The sequence below is a fragment of the Liolophura sinensis genome, chromosome 8 (assembly GCF_032854445.1).
Source record: "Liolophura sinensis isolate JHLJ2023 chromosome 8, CUHK_Ljap_v2, whole genome shotgun sequence".
NCBI classification, from domain to species: domain Eukaryota; kingdom Metazoa; phylum Mollusca; class Polyplacophora; order Chitonida; family Chitonidae; genus Liolophura; species Liolophura sinensis.
The window spans coordinates 25,528,022-25,551,496 of record NC_088302.1 but is presented as its reverse complement, the minus strand read 5'-3'; the positions used below and the strand labels follow the sequence as shown (position 1 = coordinate 25,551,496).

Here is a 23,475-nt window from a genome sequence, read left to right as displayed (position 1 = left end):
TTTATTTCATTAAGAACACAAATGAACGAGCAGCTAAAGGATTATTAAAACAAAACCACACCTACATGAAGGATGAATGTAAAATTCAGCTCTTGAAACAGCGAAGTGAAGAAAACAGCGAAGTGAAGAAAACGAACAGTACACATGGGAGAACACACAAAAGATTATGGTTGAAGAAAATACTGCTTGGTGACAATACAAACTTGACAGCTATGGACTGGCAAAGGCTGTGATTCAAACCTCAAAGCGGATGTGCCTGCACAATAACCTGCAATCCCCTAGCCCCCCACCCCCTTCAATCACCCTACCCCCCAATCCAACTGTTGCCTCTTCCTGCTTAATGGCCAGTGCAGTCCAACCTAAAAATGAGGTACACTGTACAAGTGTTTAGTCAAAATAAATTTTGGGGTTACACACTAAATGTATGCATTTCATTTTTCAACACCATGTACCAAAAGAAATGTTGAACCAAGCTTTTTGCATGGAGTTCAATCTTGGCTTAAGTAACCACACCAAAATATCAGATCTTTGTTACCCGGAGAAGTTTGTACAGCTAACCATCGGCATGTTTACCTCATTTTCAGCAAGTCATACACTGTTCCCTTGAACTGAACAACTCCAAACTAAGCCAATTTATGGTGATACACCAAGACTTCCCTGACTTCTATTCCATGTATGTCCACTACAATGGGATGCACATACATGTGTTACATTAGAGAATCAAAGTTCACAATCTTGATCAAGGGTTTTGATGAATGGCTGAAACTAAGAAATTTAATTTTCTTCGACAAAAAACATTCTCTTTGACCCAGTTAAAAAACTCTGCAAGTGAGATCTACTCTGTAACTGTAATCAGTGAGTCACCAAAAGTCGTTCCTTTAAAAGTCTTAGATTGATAGTATCCCCGTGAAAGAGCTGATATACTAAGTAGTGTTCTTCCCCTTCCAACATCAATACTCAAGATACATGTAACAAAAGCTTGTGAACAATGATTCTCATGCACAAAACAACAAGGATCGCCCAAGCATTTTTTCACATACTTCTCTCACCATTCTCACCAAAGCGCTCCACCAAGCACACTAGCAGATGGTTCATACAAGTACATAGCACAAGTACAACCACATTCCAAACCCCTCACAGTCTGCCTAATGTTATAACCTCATCTTTGTTGCTCTGTACATGTGTCTGTTTTCTAGCAATCCAAGGAGGCCATATTATGCCTTCCATCTAACAACACTGTCTGCACCCACAGGGTCTCATTCTTCTACAAACAGGCAGAGGTAGTCAGCACAAGGCTGTGTTTTACAAGTCCTGTCCAGTGGAGTCCACGTTCAGAAATTCTGGAATCTTCAGTTCTCGGCGCACATAGAACAGAATGTAGGCTTTACATTTGGCCACTGTTTCTTCTTCACAGGCAGTCACTGTACTGTCATTGAAGTGGTACCACCGCCCTGAAATATGCACAAGGAAGGCAGAGGTGTTACAGTTACGGATGGAAAATATGGACATGCACTTGCCGCAGCTGTAATCCAAGCCAATATGAAGTGCATAAATCACATCAGGGTTTTAATGTGCAACTTCAGTCCAAAGAGAAACCAGGTGAAAACATTAAAGTGAGAAAACACCACAGGTCAAAAAGGTAACACTATTTAACCGCTAAACATGCTATAAGTGAGGAGTCCTCAAAAACAAAATCTTTGGCAGTTTCCATAAAATTGTCAGGATTTAATGTGATAATATAAGTTACGTGGTTACTCAGTGACGGGATACGCAAATATATGGTGTCAGTAATCCTCGACCCACATGACGTTTACACCATATACACCACAGGTTACAACATATATTTCCATATCCTATCACTGAGTAACCGTAATACATTTATCCTGCAGAGACCCATGAATTCAGTGCACAAGACCGATATATAGTTGAATCACTTCAGCTATGGAATATTTGTATTGCCATTCCAACTACGGGCGATAGTCTACTCAGCATACACGTTTGAAGTCATCTGCAGGATTTGAGAAAATATCTCCGAATATATCCCCCAATGTATCCCCGGTGTTGTCCAATGAAAAGCGGTGTATTTTGTCTGATGCGAGATAACATTCCTTTTGTAACAATGAATTAGGCAGATATGACGCCACATAAGGCTGAAATGACATCATGAGTGACCATACATCAGCGATACATTGGTGACATCAAGTGTGCTTGGATGACGTCACATCAGGAACAAAACTGACAATGACAGGAAACTTTTGTATCCGTTTTATTCTCGGAAACTAACGATAGCAGTTTTAACACATTGCAATTCTGTTACAATTAAGGCAAGCTATTCAGACTTGATCTCAATCTTTATCATTTAACCCAACATTTAAGACCTACAGGTTTTCACCCTGGAAAAGCCCTTTAAATAATTTAGGCCTGTGCAGCTGAATAAGCACAGGAATAAGCATGACCAGTTTGACAAACTTCATTTTCTTTGTGATGTTGCATTGCATGGTGCTTCATCAAAATGTCATGCCACTAAACTGGCACTGTCTGCTGTGGACATGGCTTGTGTAATTACTAAGTAACTAAAATGAAGCTCTATTCAGTCATGTGCTGTACAGGAGAACTTTTGGGCTTGGTATGACTGTCTTTTGATGGAGATTACTACATGCCCAGTATTATGTGATAACAGAAATGTAATGCAGTTATACTGCATGCACTTACCTTCATGAATAGCATATGCCGTGTAATGTCCTGAGCCAGCCCTAGTAAATACAGGGAAGAAAAGAAAGATGTCAGTACTGGGCTGAACTTAGCTCAAAATCCACTTAGACAAAGATGAAATTATGCAAGTAGCAAATGTGACCTGAATGTAGCTGAATTTGCTTAACTATATAAATTGTGTCGATTTTTAAGCCTTACCATTACACTAACACAAGTGGCAAAGATGGCGTGTGATTTGTAAAAATTACTTCAAGGTGTCCTTTCAAAAGATGAAAAGACGTTGGCAATAATGTGTAGCTGCAATAGTGGACGACATAAATGTGAAGGAGACCATTTCAGTTTGGAGTAAATAGAACTTTGTATGAGCTTGTCTGGGAATTTTTCGATCAAACCTCTTGAGACAGGGCTACAAAACCTACCCGGATCCGTGATGTACAATAACAGCTGCTAGGTCATATTCATTGCTCCCTGAGTAACTTCCCCGTGTCTCGTGCTGTCAAGAGGTCATATCATATTTATTACTGTTACACACTCAATCAAAAGCAATCTTAATTACAGAATTCTAAGATCACTTTAGTACCTCTACCTCAATACCTCAGTGCGCCTGGAGAACTGTCTGCACACATACAACCTGCTAGAGGATATATCTTAAATTTAACGATTACCCTTGTTACATAGGGTAATTATGTTGAGACCATTAGATCCTTTAAAATACCCTACGATATGATGAATATGAATGGACACCAATGGTAGGTCAACATATTTCATACAAGGCAAGTAAAAAACAACACAAAACATATCTCACTTAAAAACTAAAATTCGTATGAAACTAAGTATGTAAGAACAGAAAGTTGCTTCCTTTAAATACAACCTTGTAAGTGGATTTCAGACTTCTTATATATAAGTTGTCCTTTTGTTCTATTGTACAAAAATTTGGGTGTGATGATAAAGTTGCTTTGCTATTTCAAAAAGGTAAGTATCAGTCAAAGCAGAGAGTATTTCTTCCCCAGGTAATTCATGAATAAGACAGCACAGTAAATGATATCTTATTTAATAGCATAATGTGAACACCTATTAAGAGCAAGTTTTGAAGCAAAATACAACGCTTAATTAAGCCATTACTTACCAAATTGTTCAAAACATATCGACTCATGTCCAGTCCGCGTAGAGGGAAATCCACAAAGGTCTCTAGCTTTACCCTGAAGCATGTATTCCACCGGAATCTCTTGATGTGTAGACACAGCACCTTCAACCATCAAAAACAAAACTATGAACTAGTCATATCTTACCCATCTTATCACTCAGTCCCACCCAACTTAGCATTCAGACCCACCCATCTTATCACTCAGGCCCTCCCATCTTATCACTCAGGCCCTCCCATCTTATCACTCAGTCCCTCCCATCTTATCACTCAGTCCCTCCCATCTTATCACTGACACACACCTAACTTATCACCCAGTCCCACCCATCTTATCACTCAGACCCACCCAACTTAACAATTAGACACACTCAACTTACAACTCAGGCCCTCCCATCTTATCACTCAGGCCCTCCCATCTTATCACTCAGTCCCTCCCATCTTATCACTGACACACACCTAACTTATCACCCAGTCCCACCCATCTTATCACTCAGACCCACCCAACTTAGCATTCAGACCCACCCAACTTAGCATTCAGACCCACCCATCTTATCATTCAGACCCACCCAACTTAGCATTCAGTCCCACCCATCTTATCACTGACACACACCTAACTTATCACTCAATCCCACCCATCTTATCACTCACACACACTCACACTTCATGACTCAAGACATACTTAACTTGTCGCTCAGACATATCCAACTAATCACTCACACCATATCACATAATATCACTCAAACAGAGCCAACTTAACAATTACACACACAACTTAACAATTAGACACACTCAACTTACAACTCAGACACTGCCTTCTTATCACTCAAACATACCTCACTTAACAATTAGACACACCCAACTTATCACTCAGACAAATCCAGCTTAATAATTAGAAAGAGCCAACTTAACAATTACACACGCACAATTTACCACTGAGTCAGCTTAATGGTCAATTACACAATTAAATATGTAAAAGCACAATCAGACAATACCCAGTTTTCCTTTATGACTGCTTGTGATGATGGTTTGCTGGTTGTTCAAAATATGACATCGACAAATACTGCAGACAACAAGTCAATTTGAGGTAAAGGATTGGTAAAATAAAACAATAAATTACATCTCACTTTGCCTCATGCATAAAATAATCAAATAGTCAAAACCAAAGCGCTAATAGCCACCAGGACAGTATTACTCTGACAAATCTGTGATGTTCTGAGTAGCCCACATGCACCCTTAACCTGAATCTGCACACCCCAGTAACAACAGCGAATGTTAGCACTTCAATCTTACATTTGGAAGTCGACGTATCCAGAACTTTTTGGTTGATCTTTGTCGTTTTTTACAGTTACTGCACATATAGAGTTCTGATTCCTCCAACTCCTCTATATCTGTGAAACTGGATAAACAATCTGTAACAGAAAGGTTTTCAAATGAACTCTTATCGTTTACAAAATGGAAACGTGCATGTGTTACACTCGTCCTAAAGAATTTGCAATAAGCAGTCAACAATAACCGTGTGGCCTGTTGTGAAGTTTGAAGTTTATTGAAGACCACTTGTGTTCCAACAATATGGTAAGCATATCTGCACTGAAAAATTTTAGAGCATGCTGACAAAAAAAAACAATCAACTAAAATAGGTAATTTATAAATATCAGAATAAATATTTAAACTCACTCCTTTGGATGTTTTTCTCAATTCTGATTTTCAGTCATAAGCTATGTGCACTTTTCAGTATGCAGAGTTATCTCTATCGCACAATTTAATAGCGTATGTAAGGTCTGACATCAGGCCAATATTGAAAGCAGTGAGTGTTTTTCCTTTCAAGCACATTAGGTTTGAAAAAAAATATCAAAACTACATCCACATAACTTTGCTGACTTTAAATAACACGATGAACAGTCAGAACACTACTTTGCTGGGAGTTCCCCATTCTGCTGAAGAAAATCCGTTTAGAAATCAATCACACTAAACTTCAATCCTGATTTAAGACTTTAACTCTTCAACAAAACACCTACTGTAAATGTAAGATTTAACAGAAGAATATCTTCATAAACCACATGAGTTTGGAAATATTTCCAGTGCATGGAATCAACAAGCAAAGAGAATGGGGAAATTTTTACGGACATCAAACATTACCTGCTACTGAGCACACCGGCTCTCCATCCTTTGGTTTTTGTGACTTTGAGGCAAACTGGACTGGAATGTCCAGAGATAAATCTGTGTATTAAATAGAGGACTACAGTTAGCAATATATATATATATAAATGTCAACAGATATTATTCATTTATTTGACTGCTGTTCTATAAGAATATTTCACTACTATGACGGCAGCCACCATTAGAGTGGGAGGAAACCCACAACCATCCGCAGGCTACTGGCAGACCCTCCCATGTACAACTGGAGAGGAAGCCAGTATAAGCTGGACTAACAGCATATCAATATGAAACTATAACAACAATGTAACAAATACGAATATACAACAAATATGAAAAATCTGTCAAAAAGGCTTAGATGGCACATTATCATTGTACAGAAGAATTAAAAAAAAATCATTTCTTCTTATAGCTATACTGTATCATTCAGTGATTGATTTAAAACAACATATATAATCTGAGAACAATCTTTGAGAGCTCACATTTGGTCATGAGTATGTACTGACACTGGACAGTGTAAAGAATAACCAAGCTGTTGAGCACATCTGAAGGTCTTATAGCAACTGTGGGTACATGTAAGAGTAACCCATAGACACATTACAGGCTTTGATTGGATTCACCAGGGCTCACCTAAAAATGGGTCATGTTTCTTAGACTCCATTCCACATATAAGGCAGTTGACTTCATTCTGCAACAAGCCCCCAAATATGGCAGTAACTATGGTGCTCTTTCCTTTGGGGCCTATGTAGGGACTGTTACTATTGGGATATGGCAGTAGAGTCAACAGCTCTGTATGCAAACGGTCAAGGAGGTAGCGCATAAACTCATGGGCATCTTGCTGTTGATAACCACTGCAACAGAAAAACAATTCACTTGTCACAATTTCCATACTGAACAGAGGGTCAACTTGTCTGTGAAAGGCCGAGGGTTATTTAGAAAAATTCTTGAACTAGAATTGTAAACCCTGCAATCAATTATCATCTGCAGGTCTGCAGTTATATCACTGGGTACGTTCTTCAATCTACATGAAAAACTTACCGAAACCTAGGCACAACTTTCCATATAACAGAGAAGAGAGATTCTGGTGAAATGGCTGCTTTACTGCCCTGCCAGAGAGCAACAAGTGTCTTCCTTAGTTCTTCAACCAGCAGTCTGCAACAAGAAGCAGCAATTGATACAGGATTCCAATTCTTCCTTATGAGTATCTTGCATACAATGCATATAATGGCATCTACAAACCACAATGGTAAGGTAACTTCATATAATTAAATCTCATATGAAATTATTTCTACCAGAAAGTGCTACACCTAGGTGTATTACATACTTGCAGGTAAGCGAATGATTTTACACTGTGATACCGATGAATTTACACACCTCACTGCAAGAAACTGTACAAATACAATGCAAAATATACATATACTTCTGCATCAGATCTTCTGATGAATGAAATAGTCAAGCCAGTGACTTGGATGCAGAGGGTGACAGGACTAGGACTACCTATTTGACTGATGTGTCTGAATGCTTATATCTGGGACCTTGCATCAATTGCATACATTATTAGACCTGCTACAGTATTTAAGTAGAAAACCCTTATTTTAAGCCCAATTAGATGCTTAATTTGCACTCGTAGGTGTGAGTTCATCAATTATTTCTGCAGGATGTGTCCGTTCAAGGGAGATAATTCTTAATATAACAGCACATGTAATTCATAACTGTCTATCCATAGTCACAAACACCTTAAAAAGTTTTTATTTTTTTCCCTGAACACAAAAAATGTATTTTGGGATACACACTCTTTTTCTGTTCTCCCAGGTTCCTGCGGGGGAGAGGGGAATAACTTATATCTTGTTGCTTGTATTCAGATCACTATAAAATTACTCACTGTCCCTACCAAAATTTCCTTTAGTCAGTAACAAACAGCATCACAAACTCAACACAATGACATGTTGGACGTTCAGATTAATTCAAAAAAAAATACCAATAGAACATTTTCTCTATTTCACTGAGTCAACTCTATGAGCTTGTTTTCCAGATGAAAAAAAAACAAGTGGATTTCCCTGGTGTGCGTATTGACTTTATCAGCAAACCCTTTCAGCTAATCTATAAGCTTAAAAATATTAATGAAACAACTATTATGTACACAAGCGCTAATTAAATTATTCCTATTTTTGTTAGATAAATATGAACTGTAAATCACGCTGAAGATGAATAAAACAAGTATATTAAAAACCAACATTGCATCTCCGTCCTTAAACTTCCTGGTAGGGTTGACTTTTTTAACTTTGCACATCTTATCTTCTAGCGATGGGAGTTGTTTTATGTATCCACAAAACTGCTGGATGTTACTGAAATAAGAAGGCATAAATCAATCAAAAGGCTTTCAAAAGCAAATACTGACATGAAAAAAATTGAGATAAACGCCAATTAATCACACTACTGGTAATTTACATAAACAGTTAATATCTAAATATCCCCAAAAGCACAAGAGCTCATGTATACAGTCATACTTACATGGATATACATACATGTCAAATACACTAATCTTCCATCCATTAATCCATTCATGTAAATTTCAAAATCTTTAAGAAAAACAAACTGACAACAGAATGATGTTATATCTACCATAAGAAATGAACAGTAATTCTCACAAACAGTACTGCTGATACTAATGATATTTCCAGCATGTGTCATCAACCCATCCTATGCACATCTTAATCAGATGAGATGCTGATCCTACGTGGATCATTCAGTCAAGATGGTTGATCCGTATGCCTATGTTGACACCATCCTTATAAAAATCCTTAAAATTATAAAAGATATATCTCAGTTACGTCTGCTTACATCTACTTGTCAAAATGACTGTCAGACCTTACTCATGTAATAAGTACTGATATGCCAATCTTGGCAATATGATTTCAACCACTAGCGCAGATATTACACTGGCGTTCCGGCCCATATTTGTATCAGAAATATCATTAGGGCAGCACTCTTGTTGTCCCACAAATGATCTGTCTTAGTTGTACATGTAAGAAATGAAAAATACATTCCACTAAAATTAAAGTAAGGCATGAACACTGCACTCAATACCTTAATGACTGAAGGACTGCATTCATAAAGCATGTATTTCCTAAATTGCGAAGACCAGATGACCTAGGTTTAAGAGATTTGCCATCCTCCTGTAAAGAAAACAAGAATTCCTTCATTTCATCCACAGCAGCAAAACATATTCTACATGTACATACAACTAGATATATATGTAACCAATGTCTTCAGACAAAATTAACATGGGGCAGACAGGGTAAAAATGAGAAGAAATGGGAATGAGACACCTTGATTTCAAATTCTCGCTAGGTCAGGTAGTACAGGAACTACCCTTAGCATCTTCACACACCCACAGTTTGTAAATACCACCTGCATCTTGAATCTCACACACATGCAAACCAACTTTATATGTAAAACACACAAAGTGGCGCATATAGTTTGTGTGTTAAGCTAATAACTCATCTATGCACACAAATCTTTAACATACCAAAAACAGAAAATATAATAATATAAATTTACACATCAATCATATTGAAATTTACACACTAAATTTCAAATTAAGACACAGATCTTCAAACATAGAACTACTTAAAACAAACTAAAATATGGGATCTTTTAAAAGAACCATACAGATTGTAAATAAATTGTGTACATCTTAATGCCTTCAAAACAATAAACTCACAACAATGATGTACTACCATTTCGTCTGTGCAACTCACAGTTTTGATTTTTTTCCTACTTGGGATGTTGTTTTCAGAAGACTCTGTAGAACCCCTGCGTCTGTTTTTATCTCTTATATGATTCTGAGCACTGCAAATAAAAAAGGACATAACACGCGCATAAAAAACAATCAAGTCAAACTATATGCATATTTTTATAGATGTTCAATGACAGAATTAAATGAGTCAAACTGTTTAGGTCAACAGTGGGCTTTATCAACCATTCAAGTAGGACTGGATGTCAACATATATGTGGTCGGCAAATTTCATCTTAACCTTCCTGTATACCCATGTTTGTTTAAGTGCTGCTCTGACATTCAATACTGACCAAGTTCGAAGTGAACAGGTCAAGTCTGAAAGGTCAAGTAACCAACACATTATCAATACAGTCCTCAGAACTAATTTACAAATTTCCACACTGGAAACTAAATGCATCAAATATAAGTTAAAGTACAATTTTCAGGACTGAAACATATGCCTGAGATGGCAGACAGAATAACAGACAAAACCATAAGGCTTAATGTTTACCATCAAAACATATGTTTACCATATCATAAACGACAAGCATATGAAACTAGTAACTAACTGAGAAAATATGTTTTTAGATGGATACACTCAAACTGCACAGCAGATGTTGAAACAAGTGTATCAAGTATACAGGTAAAGTAACTAATCCAAGCCTCCTGCAGGCAGAAAGCTCATCAGTGGATGGCCTAAATAGAACTGCATCCTGGTCTGTAGTCCTATATATCTGGTGGGCATTAAAATATGGGCCGTACTTTGATGCTGCATTTCTCCATTATCCTAAGTTCAAACTCTTTCAAACTTTAGACATTCAAATGGCATGATTTTGTTAATATACTGACCAAACTGATACAATTTTCAAGGTCATAGCTTGACTAGTCTGTACACAGGGTTAAAATGAAAATATAGCCTCAAAAACTCATGTTTCGGTGACCCACATTGCATCACCTATCAGGTGTCATGAGTAGAGAGCGCGCTGGACCTGTGACACGCGTCAATCAAGTGTTGTCTGGAAAAATTGTTTGGCTCTAGTGTCAGATAAACCCTTCTGCCAGATGTGCATAAGTTTTGCTGAATCCAGATGGTTTTCTCTGCAGTGGACAAGGAATTGATCGCAAGATGTTTTACTGAAAAGGGTCGGAGAGGGGCAAAAATTGTGAAAGAATTCCTGGTGAAAAACTGGAATAAAAGTTCCGTTAACAATGTGATCAGAAAGTTAGAAAGGGCAGGTTCTCTACAAAGGAAGTCAGGCAGATTGCAAGGGACCTTGGGGTATCTCGGACTTCTGTGAGAAATATGACAAAAGAACTGGGACTAAAATCATACAAGTGAATACGGACTTCAAGAAGTGATGAAACGGTTTGACAGAAAAGAAAAACACGCAGCAGAAACCTTGATAAGTTTTTGACAGAGAAGGTGAAGAAAACTGGCTTCATGGATGAAAAAAAGACTGCAAGCAATAGACAGAACGATCGCATTTATGGCAACGAAAGCGGGACATTCATGTTAAGAGGTTGTACCATAAATCAAGTCGGTTTACAAAGAAATTGATGGTTTCTGGTGAAGTTTGTTGGCGCGGGAAATCCCGCATAAACTTTACTGATACTGAAAAGACTAAGGTGAATTTTGAAAATTACATGAAACTTCTGGATCGTGGCCTTCTCCTTGATTTTCACTAGTTGTACCCAGAAATGACTCTGTCTTCCAGTAAGACAGTGTGCTATCCAATGCCAGCCGTGCAAACAGCAGCATCTTGAGGAAATGACTCCTTCATTCATAACTAAAGACGAGTGGCCACCGCAGAGCCCCGACTGCAATACCAAGGACTACTGTGTGTGGAATTCTCTGAGCGAGAAGGTTTATGAGGGTCACACGAAAAAATTCACTGAGGATGAACTAGAAGCACGCATCAAAGACTGTTCGAAAAAAATTACTCTTAAGGAGATTCGGGACTCAATCAGTTCATGGAAGAAATGTTTGTGCACCCTCCACTGAGAAGATGGAGGACCAACTGATCACCTTTACCAAGTAAAACAAGGTAGGACATCATTTTGAAATGTCCGGAACATGTGTTTTTTTACTCTACTTTCATTTTGGTCCTATGAACAGAAACCTTAAAGGATGAAATTGAAATTTGGTCTGTATACTTACGACATAATGGCTTAATTTATAATTTATTCATAATTCATTTATTTATTTGATTGGTGTTTTATGCCGTACTCAGGAATATTTCACTTATACGACAGTGGCCAGAATTATGGTGGGAGGAAACCATGTAATGGCTTTTGAGTGTGTAAATTTTTAGAAGCTGAAGTAAGAGGGTTTCGGAGATATTGAGTGTCACAGTACAGCCCTTTTTTTAAGCCCACCCTACATACTTCCATCTGTTATATACCTACCTAACTACTGTCTGTATACATTTCCGCACTTTCTCCACATTCCCTGATTGGGTATCATTAGTAACAAACTCATCACAGTTGTAGCTGAAAAAAAAAAAAAAACATGCAGGAAGATGTGACATGTATTCTCCAGTACCTGTATTTTGAGCAAAGCTATTAGGTATCACATCTTTTCTAAGACTAAACCAATAACACTCGGCCAAACCAGGAATACTGGTTCAATGATCAGGTACATGACATTCTGAGAAAGTCAAGATCCATCATAAATGGCATAATATTAGGAAAACAACTAAGTCATAGTTCATAGAAGGGAATCTTTGAACTCCTTTTCTTATCCACTTTCACTCAGATTGGTGCATGCATGTAAGCATATTGTTGTGCATTTATGTATTTGATAAATCGCTGGGTGCACAGAAACATATCTGTACCTAGTCAATGTTTCCTGAACAATCAACAGGAACAACATTCACAAAACTTTGTGTACATATTTGCTCCATAGACCACAACACAGAGTCGAGATGGCGTATTTTCAGACAGAGCATTTTTTCATAATAAGTCTGAAAAAAACGTCCCTTAAGTCCTATTCCCTTCCAATACACTGTACAGTCAAACAAATGATTAGAAGTGAAGTGTGGTTTCTTACCAGAAGGTGGCGTAGCTGTTACAGTCCATGCACACTGCGTGCTGGGGCTGTTCTTCATGGTGTTGTTTGGCGTGGGCGTTCACATATCTGAAATAAGCCAGGTTCAGGTGTTAACTTGTCAACCCATAAGTGGGTCATTCCAGGCTACAGGAATACAATCTACTGGCATGTTCAGGCAACTGTCAATAATTTAACAATCAAGATTCAGGAAAGGACCAAGATATAAGGAGCAATGTTCACGTTTTGATAACTGCATACCTGTACATGTAACTCTACTACTGCAGAAGTGAATCCGAAACGTAACATATTCTTCAAACTCTGTTCACTCAAACTACATGTACAATGTACATGTATGGGACAAAAGTCGCCAGCATACATGTACATGTACGGGACGAAAGTCGCCAATATACATGTAGTTGTCTCATGAATTAGTAGTGGATAGGGTTTAAACGTCTTCCTTACTCGTTCCCTGGGGTGTGGTAATATTGTTTATGCTCCACATTTTACACTGTTCTAGAAAGCATTTTATGTATGTCACAGCTGTCAGGTTTATGGTCAAATGATTTTCTAGATATAGCCTGAAGAAAAACATTGTTCTAAAAGCAGAGGGAGACAATGAAATGTCATGTATTAATCACAAATTTCTTCTCAGGGCGACTATACTGTATTATATGGGCTGAGGGAGAGGAGACACTTTGACTAAATGTTCACGTATTAACAATGTACAAGACTACATGTGCAGTATGCTCACCTGCCACAATTCACAATACCACAGCCAAGACACACCCAAGGGTTTTTGTTTGTCTTACACACTGAAAAAAAAAAACAGACATAACATAAATAATGAACATGAAGTCTGTCATGTGACTTCATTCAAATGCCTCTAACCTAACATACACGTACAGTGTATTACAATCTTGATTTTAGGCTACCTTATATACATGTGCCTGTATCTGAATGTACATCCAAGGCCACATTAACAGGAATATGCTTACACTTACCCTAATTCCTCAACATTTTAGTATAAAAAAGGGCAATTTTTATTGTAGTTTATGCGCATTTTTGGAGGCAAAACTACACTGGTCAGGTTGGCCCATTTCAGGGTTTCACAAAAAGTAGAATCTTATCAGTTTACAGAGAATAACACCTTTAGAATAAGCTTGAATAAGCCTTGGCTCAGTTACTACATGTTGTTACTTACATGTACACTGTACACGTAGGAAACCAAAGGGCATTCATATTTCATACCTGTAGAATACAGGACTGAGAGGGTATGTATTTTGACAAAACAAAAACAAAGCATTATTGATCATTTTGCAATGTAAAACTCATTACCTGTTGAAGAATCAATTAAAATATGATGTTTATAATTTTTCAAGATTCAGTCGGCCTAATTCTCTAAATAATACTTACTTTTAAATTTAAAAAAAGTCAAATACATGACTACAACAATTCCTGGATCCGACACTGAAAGCTATGATTTCAGTATAACTGACTTGTCCATATACGTGATGAGATGACGGTACATGTAGCTAATGTACACATATAATTATACTGGAATCTTCAACATTTGACAAAAATATATATAAAAAAAAAATTCAATCAAAAGTCCATTAAAAACTCTAAAATTTGGGGTCTTTTGAGTGATGTGGTCATGCAGGTAACATCTAAGGAACAAATTTTTATTTACAGCCTGAAGTTTAGGTTTTTGAGATCCTAACTAGATGTACACCTTTTTGAGTGTAGGCCTACATGTGCCTGAAGTGTCAGAAAAAAGCTTAAATCATGCCTAGAGTTATCTCCCTTTCCAAATTCTATTTGATGGAAAATATTGTTCATGAAAAAAATCAAAGCAAAAGAACGTAACTTTGCCTCTAGAAAAAAAAACTCCAGTCATCTGTGGGCCACATGTACAAAATCTCACAGGTCTTGAAAATGGACTTTTTACACTGTTGCTTTTGAACTTGGGGCATAAGTCATAATTAAATATACATGTATGACATGGTTTAATCCAACCAACTCTCCAAAAAAAGTTTTTATTCGCATTATGATTGATTCATGAATAATGCATTGTTCTCTCCACATTAATTTCATTAAAATCCCTATTTCATCATTAGCCAAGATAGCAAAAAATAATTCCCTAGCACCGACAGATTGATAGGTTAGGAATAATGATCTTCGAGTTTTGAAGGTGCAAGAAGTTTATTTAGTTTCAAATACAGCAGGACTATATTATGCAGACAAGTAAGGGCAAAAAGTGACAGGTGAAAATTCTCAACCTGTCGTCTGGGACAGGTAGGGCTTTTCAAACATCTCTCACCTCGCTTGTCAATTTTCACGAGACCAGCCAATAGCCTGCATGTATGAACCTGCACCAGGTAATTTCCGTGGTCTTGTTTTAAAATCTAGTCATGAGTGACTTTCAATATTATTCCAGAGCATAAGGCATGGGAGATTTAACATGAATAAGCCACATTTGCCTTTCAGATGGCTTCCATTTTTTTTTTTTTTTTATTGAAAAAGTCACCAGATCCCTCTTGACGGCCTATGCTTTAATCTAGTGGCAGCATGCTTACTACATTTAATATCTGTGTCATGGAAATACTCCATTTGAAATCGAATCCCTAAGCGCAATAACTTGAAGTAAAACACTGGAAAATCTGAAAACACCAAGTAGAACATTTTACTTTGAAATGAGGCTGTTTTAGTGGAAATGGAAAGCATCAGCAACTTCAAACTTCAAAGGCCACTGTGTATGACTAGCCTTACTAGTACATGTAAGCTGAATTGGCATTTCAAGAGTCTCACAAGTTCAAGCAACAAGAGAGTTTTAGGCTCTGGCAAACTAACGCAGATAAATAGTGTGGCCTTACAAGATTCGTTACACATCTAGAATAGTCGGGTCTATTCAATCAACAGGACCATTCGCAACTATCTTAGCCACGTTAGTTTGCAAGAGATCCCGCGCCCCCCTTATCTAGTCTATACCTGCATGAACTCACGACTCCTGAAATACCGATTCAGCTTATTTGAGTATGGCTGCTCTCATTTGGCGAGTATAGTAGCATGCAGCCTGAAATACAAATGTGACTTATTACATACAAGAGTAACATAGCAACAGGGATGGTTATCCAGCTTGCACTTAGAGGGAACAGTGCACACTGCATGGAGTGTACAAATATTGATTGCAACAGTATATGAAAGCTGTGGTGAATAATTTTCCAGATGTCTCCCATGTTAATTTTGTCAGAATAGGGTGTCTCAATGACACTCAGACACCCTCCTGGCTAAACCTATGGTTAGTTTTCACTCTGAAGGTCTTGGTCCATCAACAGATAAAAATAGGAGAGCTGCAGTAGTAATGTATAGACAGCCTGCACTATGAGCTAGTAAAGCTATTGTATGGTGTTCAGAATTTCTGTTGTGTAGATAGGGTACGTTTTACGAAGCTGCCTCCTTTATTACAATCTTGTCGCATACATGCAGTTTCACTATGGTTGTCATGAACATTATGTCAGGCGCAATTTCCAACTGCTTCATAAAAAAGGACCTGGGTAGGCCTACACATAAATTACCAAGCTGACTTAAATGGAGTGCCAAGAGGGCTTATTATTAACATTTTTGATAATATTAAAGTAATTTACAGGCATTTTACTAGATTAGCCAAATTAACTTGCAAGCAGCAACATTTTTTTTCTTTTGAGTCAGAAAGCTAAATTTGCACACAAACTCGTAAATGCCAAGGCAAATTGAAAATCTTAATAGTGTGAGACAAGATAATATGGAGACAAGAGACTGGGGCTAGAATGAGGGTAATTCACACAAGTGGTGTGAAGATCTGTGAGGAATCAAAGGAAACTTGCTTGTGGGAGGTGGGGGGGGGGGGGGGTCACGTGCTGGAGGAAACACTCTGCTGTCTGTCAACAAAGGCTCCCTCATCCACGACCAATTCACGTTACCTGAGCAGCAAAACTGAGGCGGGGTATTCTCTGTTCTCATCGGAAGCCTGCTGATTTTTACATTCTCTTCCAAATGCGGACACTCCATCTACTTCCACTGAGAATACTTCTGATGCCCAACTCGGTGATCTTACAGTGGAAAATGGTTTTGGTGGCATACAAATCACCTAGTTTCTTCAAGACGGACATCTAGCGTTATCACCTTTCCTTGCCGCAAGTCGATTTGCGGAAGCCAATTCACCGAGGTCAAGCAGCTGAATATCGTTTCATGATCTCGAGCATGACCCTTTAGTTAACACTTTGGCGCATCTTCGTTTGGATTAAAAGTGTTCGCGGCACGTTGTTTTGTATTAAAGGCTTCTAATTTTAATAAATATCTAAAAAAATCACAGCACTTATTTGCGACGCTCACGAACTTTTTTCTCTCTGGGAGTAAATAGGCCTCGCCTCGCGCAATCCCGCGGAATCTCGTAAGTGCACGTTATTAAAGCACCAGTCACTTGACACAAATCTGACGAAAGGAGGGTAGGCCAGCCGTTTCTGTCAGAATGCTGTAGACGTGTTTCTTCTCGGTATTTGTTCATTTGCTCCTGGTACATAACATTGTTTTTGTGTGTGTGTGTTTTTTTTGTTTTGTTTTTTTTTTTGTCATCTCGAAGTGACACTCAATCACAATCTCAGTCTAAACAAACTCACTCAAGCCGGTGCATTTGGACTTCGGCAATTAAGAGGTCTATAGTTGCATTTTCCAATAGCAGCACCTTTGTCCACGAAAATCTCCATTCCAATAATGTGTACAAAGTTTGTGAAGGTAGCCAACTACAAATGAGGAATAAGCCGGCTTTCATACGCGATGCGACTGAGCCACTACCCCTTAGAGTTATCTCCCTTGTGTTAGCAATGGCATGCTCAATAGTATCGGGTAACCGTTAGAATTTGATTGAAAGCAGGATATATAAGAAATAAACAGTTTCTTGCCTGTGGTGTGGTGAAAGCTAGGGATTTGTTCAGCACGGACATTCCTGGTTTTAAGGGTGATTTTGAAGCTGAACAAAAAATCGTTTACGGAATATAGGCCTGTAGACCTTATATTCTTATATAAGACAGAGGCCTGCATACATGTAGTACATTAAGCTCTGTGCATTTTAATGACAATTGGCTATCAATGATTTTAATTTTAATAACCAACGAAAAATGAACCTGCTTCACTGATTTTAAATGAAGGTCACTCCTTGGCTGAATAAGAAACAATTCGACCAAGACCATTCTTTCTGGGCCGAGAAATTGTAGGCCTTCATGTATATCGGCCCTATGCATGTCGTCTAGAATCGGCCTATGTACCCTAAATAGTCTTCGATCCTGATTATAGCCCACCTCTCCGCACAGATTTGTAAAATGCATGATACATATGTAGGCTTGTTCGTGTCCGATGGTTTTGTGTTCTTCACTAATCGGACTTTACCTTTTCTTACAAAATTCTAGTTCTTGTTCCGTTGATAAAACCATTTTGTGAACGAAAACGGCATTATATATTTGTGGATGCCGCGCGTTACTCCATACTGGGGAATATTTTACGACAGCCAGCATTGTTTTAGGAGGACACCGAGCAGAGCCTGCGGGAAACCAACAGGTCACTAAGTCATGTAAGGGAGATGGTGAATGCTGAGCGCTGACTACCACGTCTAGGCCTATACATACAAGTCTACGCGCGGAAATGACTCAGTGCCGATGTGTAGCCTATATTGTTGTGGTTTCAGTTGATACATGTTGATGTAACTCGGCTTTTCCCATGAAATGAGTTTTTGAGTTTTTGGGTATATTTTTCCGACTTGTAAACCGACTTGGGCCGACTTGTAAACCACCTTGTACAGGCACGCGTGCAGCGTGCGCCTTATATTCAGTTAGACTCATACGGCGATCTGCGTAATGATTTACGCGTAGGCCTACTTCTACATAAAATGCATGTGAAAGAATTGGTGATTGTAGGCCTGTAGGCCTAAATATCTGAAGGGGTCATGACAATGGTTGATGTTGCTAAAGTTGTACGGCTTATTGTTTTAGGCAAGAGGAATGGCTCTATCATTCCAGCTTTAATCATATTTTATGATATCATATTCATAATTATACTTGAAGTGATTGTACCCAAGATCTGGAGATCATTGTTAAGTGGTACATGATCGATGTTGTCATTTTCTGTCCATGCATCTCAGCTTATATGTATTTATTTGATTAGTATTTACGCCGCACTGTCCCAAAAAAAATCTGTTGTTTGGTGTCTGTTGTTTGAGAGATGCTAGAATGTATTCCATTCCACTTACTCTCCTGATTCAACATTAAGGTTGTGCTAGACTAACAGCTCCGAAATAATGTTAAATATGACACATTGTTATGTTATAATAACAGATAACATTCTAGCATCACTCAGACTTTCGATTGAAGTTGACACATTATTTTTTTTTGTTTGACTGAAGAATATTTCACTTGTACGATGGCGGCCAGCGTCAGGACCGGGGCGAACCCACGACCATCCACGTGTTGCCCCCAGACCTTCCCACGTACGACCGGAAAGGAAACTGGACTTTAACTCTCAGCAGGCCGCAGAATTGGTGAGGGGCTCCAGTTAGGGGCCTTTGCACCCTAACCACTCCGCCACGGGGACCGCCGTCCTCAGCTTATATGAAGGGGTGATGTTTGATTCCTGATCAAATCGAATTTAGCCCCATTTGTGTACTTAGAAGGTAGAAAATAAATAAATAAATAAATAACCACAAAAAGGAGGATGAGTGGAAACGAGAACTGGCAACGAGGAATATATGCAGCATAGAAAACAATATCGAACATTGAGTTTCTGGCAAAATAGTGAATGATGTTGGTAGAAATTTCTCAGCCAATCTTGTTAGTTTGATGTCTAAGACTGTTGCATTAACCTGCATATACGCAACGCTGATTTCTACCAGTAGCAGTCAACGTGTAGTATATGACAACCTTGTAGAAATATAATCCGGACAACTTATCAAAAATGTATTGTTGATTTATATTTACAGGTTAAATATATTGTTCAGTTTGATGCGCACAAATGATCTTATACTGCTTTGAAAATTGTTTGTATTTACATGTATAAATACGACCTGGACATTATAGCTTCCAAAACCTGTATAGGTGGCCCTTGAACAACCCCCTGTGATCTGGATTATCGCTCCAACTATATCCCCACACAAATTAACCGTCTCTGCTGCATATGGTGGTACATAAACATAGTGCCACGCGAAAGGGGACATATATGTTTGAAGTTGAAATTGACAAATTTACTACATTAATAATAAAGAAAACCAATGTGTAACGTATAGAACTACAGGCGACGACCATGACATATGGACAGACTGCTTTATGTTATAACGTTCCACGCGTCTTTATGTATTGTTATTTCCAGAGCTACCTCATGCAACTGGTTCACGAATAAAGCAGATCTATTTGTGTGTAAAATGATCATTTTTCTTTTTAAAAAAGGAGGATTAATTCACGAGATATTGAGATCAGAAATCAGAAAAGCGAGAATAGCAAAATACATTGCCAAAAAGTCGCAATAAGGTCAGTCTTCAACGTGTATTTTGGAGTTGCACTTGAGCACACTCACACACACACATATATATATACAGACAATAACTGACCACGGGGTCTCCGTGGCCCAGTCGGTTAGCGCGCTAGCGCAGCGTAATGACCCAGAAGCCTCTCACCAACGCGGTCGCTGTGAGTTCAAGTCCAGCTCATGCTGGCTTCCTCTCCGGCCGTAAGTGGGAAGGTCTGCCAGCAACCTGCGGATGGTCGTGGGTTTCCCCCGGGCTCTGCCCGGTTTCCACCCACCATAAAGCTGGCTGCCGTCGTATAAGTGAAATATTCTTGAGTACGGCGTAAAACACCAATCAAATAAATAAATAAATAAATAAGTGACCAAGAGATTACGTTTTCAAGCAAAATTTTGACCTTGTAATATAAGAAACAACATTTTAAAAGTAATTTGAAATTTTGACGTACGTTTATGGTCACGTCGTGATCCAATGTTTCACGACGCGATGTTTTGAACATTCTATTACCCTATGTCTTCAACGTTTTCAAACGCCTCTACATGGGGTGTAGAGAAATAATTTACAGTTTTATGAACTTTAATGACACAAACAAATCACTTTAGCGTCATTTTCATAATAATTGTGTGCATAAATTCCACTGAAATAAGTGCTTTAGTGGTTGAAGTGATTGAAGATTCGCATCAATAATTGGATTCAAGCTGGCTGAGCGAAAGAGGAGACGTCCATACAGATGACCTGCCTTTGCCGTGACGTACATAGATGACCCGCATTATGACACGCATCAAACTTGTTGATGTAAATCGAGCAGCGGGTGTCCTGCATGGAAGGAGTAGATCTCAATTCAACGTTGCTTTGATTAGATAAAGTGTGCTTGTATCCTGTTCTCAGATGTAACGACTAAAATTTGAAACTATTTGGCTTTAATTTTCAAGTACGAGAGACATGCCGATCATAACAAATACGTTTACACTGAGACGTATGCTAACACAATTTTAAACCTATAACGGTATAAACTCGGCCATGCAGGCCAGTTTGACAGAGCCTGACCTCCGCTCATATTGGCTTCGCCGCAAGTTAATATTTGCGTAATATGAGTGATAAAGTCGAAATCACAGACTCCCAGGTGCATTATCTATTATCGCTACAAGTCATCTAATGAATTTGCGATATCATTAAGAGAAATACTGTATTTCATGATGTTATTTATATATTAATCGGGAGAGTAAATGCCGTCTACCGGGATTAGAAAAATTGAAATAATTGAACTTTTCTAGTTATTTCCATACACTGGAGCATTGGGTATAATATGCTGCATTTATATGACTTTTTTTTAAATGTCAGCGTCGAATATGTCATAGATATGCGTAAGCTATATACATGCATATAGAGGTTAATTATGTCACTGTGTTTAGCCTATCAGGATAGATCTCTTCCTAGCTACATCCTGCTATAGTTTGTTTGTACCGTACGGATACAAGAGCCAGATTATGCCCATGAACATATGTTATAACAAATGTTATATTATATGTTGTTATTCGTCCCGTTAACGGTTCCTCATAAACCAGGTCTTCTACAAAATTGCTCTGGTTTTCGCTTGATAAAGACGTATAGGCGCTGCTGCTTTTGACAGAAAACTTGAAGGCCTAGGTAAACCTCGTCTCTTTTGTTTTACACATGTAAATTAGAACACTGAAAATCTGTTAAAATATCTAAAAGATACATATACACAGAATACGTTTACAGTGTACCAATAAATGTTTCGTTTATAAATGTTATGTTTAAAAATTGAAATGATATCGTTATTATTGTAAACATGACAAATGTTAAGCGCTTCATACCGGCTGTAATTGCGTGCTTGAATGTCTGTGTAAAAATGCCATTTGTTTACATAATTTTACACGTACATCGGCTGATGAAGGCAGCAAGCAAACTGTAGTAGCCCAAATCGACTATGCTCTATATTTGACTACTGGAATGCGGCCCATTCACATGGTTTATCAGAGATGTCGCGTGGCAACTTTACCGTAATTGGTACTCGTGATACATAAACACATGCTTGTTCTTCCCAGAGATGCAGTGAAGCCATGCTATGTTCTTATACAGTGATATGGTAAGTGGGAAGGTCTTCCAGCAACCTCATGATGGGCGTGGGTTTCCCTCGGACTTTGCCCAGTTTCCTCCCACCATAATGCTGGCTGCCGCCGTTTAAGTTAAAATTACTATTGCTTTATCGTATCACCTTTAGACATATTATTGTCACACTTTTGGAAGAATCTGATCCAATCCCCAAGAGCTCAATCTCCTGTGGGCTTAAGGTTAAGTCACTGCCAAAGAATATTTGGACAAAAAATCACAGACAAAAATTAAAACAAATCATTGTTCTATACTTTGGCATCATTTTGCCAAAGTATTGAAGTTCCCGACTAGTCTTTTCTGGAAATTAGATTCAAGGTGAAAATGATTATCTTTTGAAAACATAATACGCTTAGAAAGATTAAATATCACATATCACTTCAAATATCACACGGAAGGTACTAAATATTCAAATTTCGTCAATGGACACATTGAAAAGTATGTCACACGTTTTTATCACAATGACTCGCAACTGTTCCTCTCTCTCAACCGTACTCATGGTGTTTTATATGTTGTTTTTCTATTCTTCAGCGAACACACATCATGGAGAAGGAGGTGCTGGTTTTCGCTTTGTTGATTACCTTCATGGCTGTACATACACCACGGGACGTACTGGCACAACAACAATCTTATTCGTCTCAACAACAACAATCTGACATCACTCAAGGTTCTATCCAGGTATGTGCATATCCCGACAATGTGTCAATCATCTGGGTTAATGAGCCAAGAGCTTATAGGTTTAGGACACGACAACAGCGTGCCATTTAATGTGTGTACAAGTTTGTGTTCCAAGTGAGGCTCTTGCACCTGGATTAAGAGCTTACCTGCATTTCGTCGATTTCAGATATATCAGGTGCCAAAAGCTGGACGCACAGGTGAACTCAGCCCGTGATAACTCTGCTTTCGATCAAACTAAGATGATTGATTTAATACGCTGCTATTTTGAAAACTGAAATTTTTTACAC

The 23,475-nt window shown here is 38.3% G+C and overlaps 1 protein-coding gene across 1 annotated transcript; it reads right to left on the bottom strand.

Moving 5' to 3' along the window:
• Positions 1–314: 314 nt before the first annotated feature.
• On the bottom strand, positions 315–16,996 carry LOC135472784 (ubiquitin carboxyl-terminal hydrolase 3-like). The gene is made up of 15 exons (XM_064752452.1): positions 16,794–16,996; positions 13,586–13,646; positions 12,835–12,921; positions 12,192–12,275; positions 9,769–9,859; positions 9,095–9,183; positions 8,242–8,352; positions 7,046–7,159; positions 6,638–6,858; positions 5,990–6,070; positions 5,144–5,262; positions 3,839–3,958; positions 3,132–3,205; positions 2,713–2,753; positions 315–1,451 (listed from the first exon to the last, which is right to left on the bottom strand). Exons 1-15 carry the CDS (start codon positions 16,879–16,881, stop codon positions 1,303–1,305), a joined length of 1,530 nt encoding a protein of 509 aa, XP_064608522.1. The 5' UTR covers positions 16,882–16,996; the 3' UTR covers positions 315–1,302.
• Between the last annotated feature and the right edge of the window lie 6,479 nt (positions 16,997–23,475).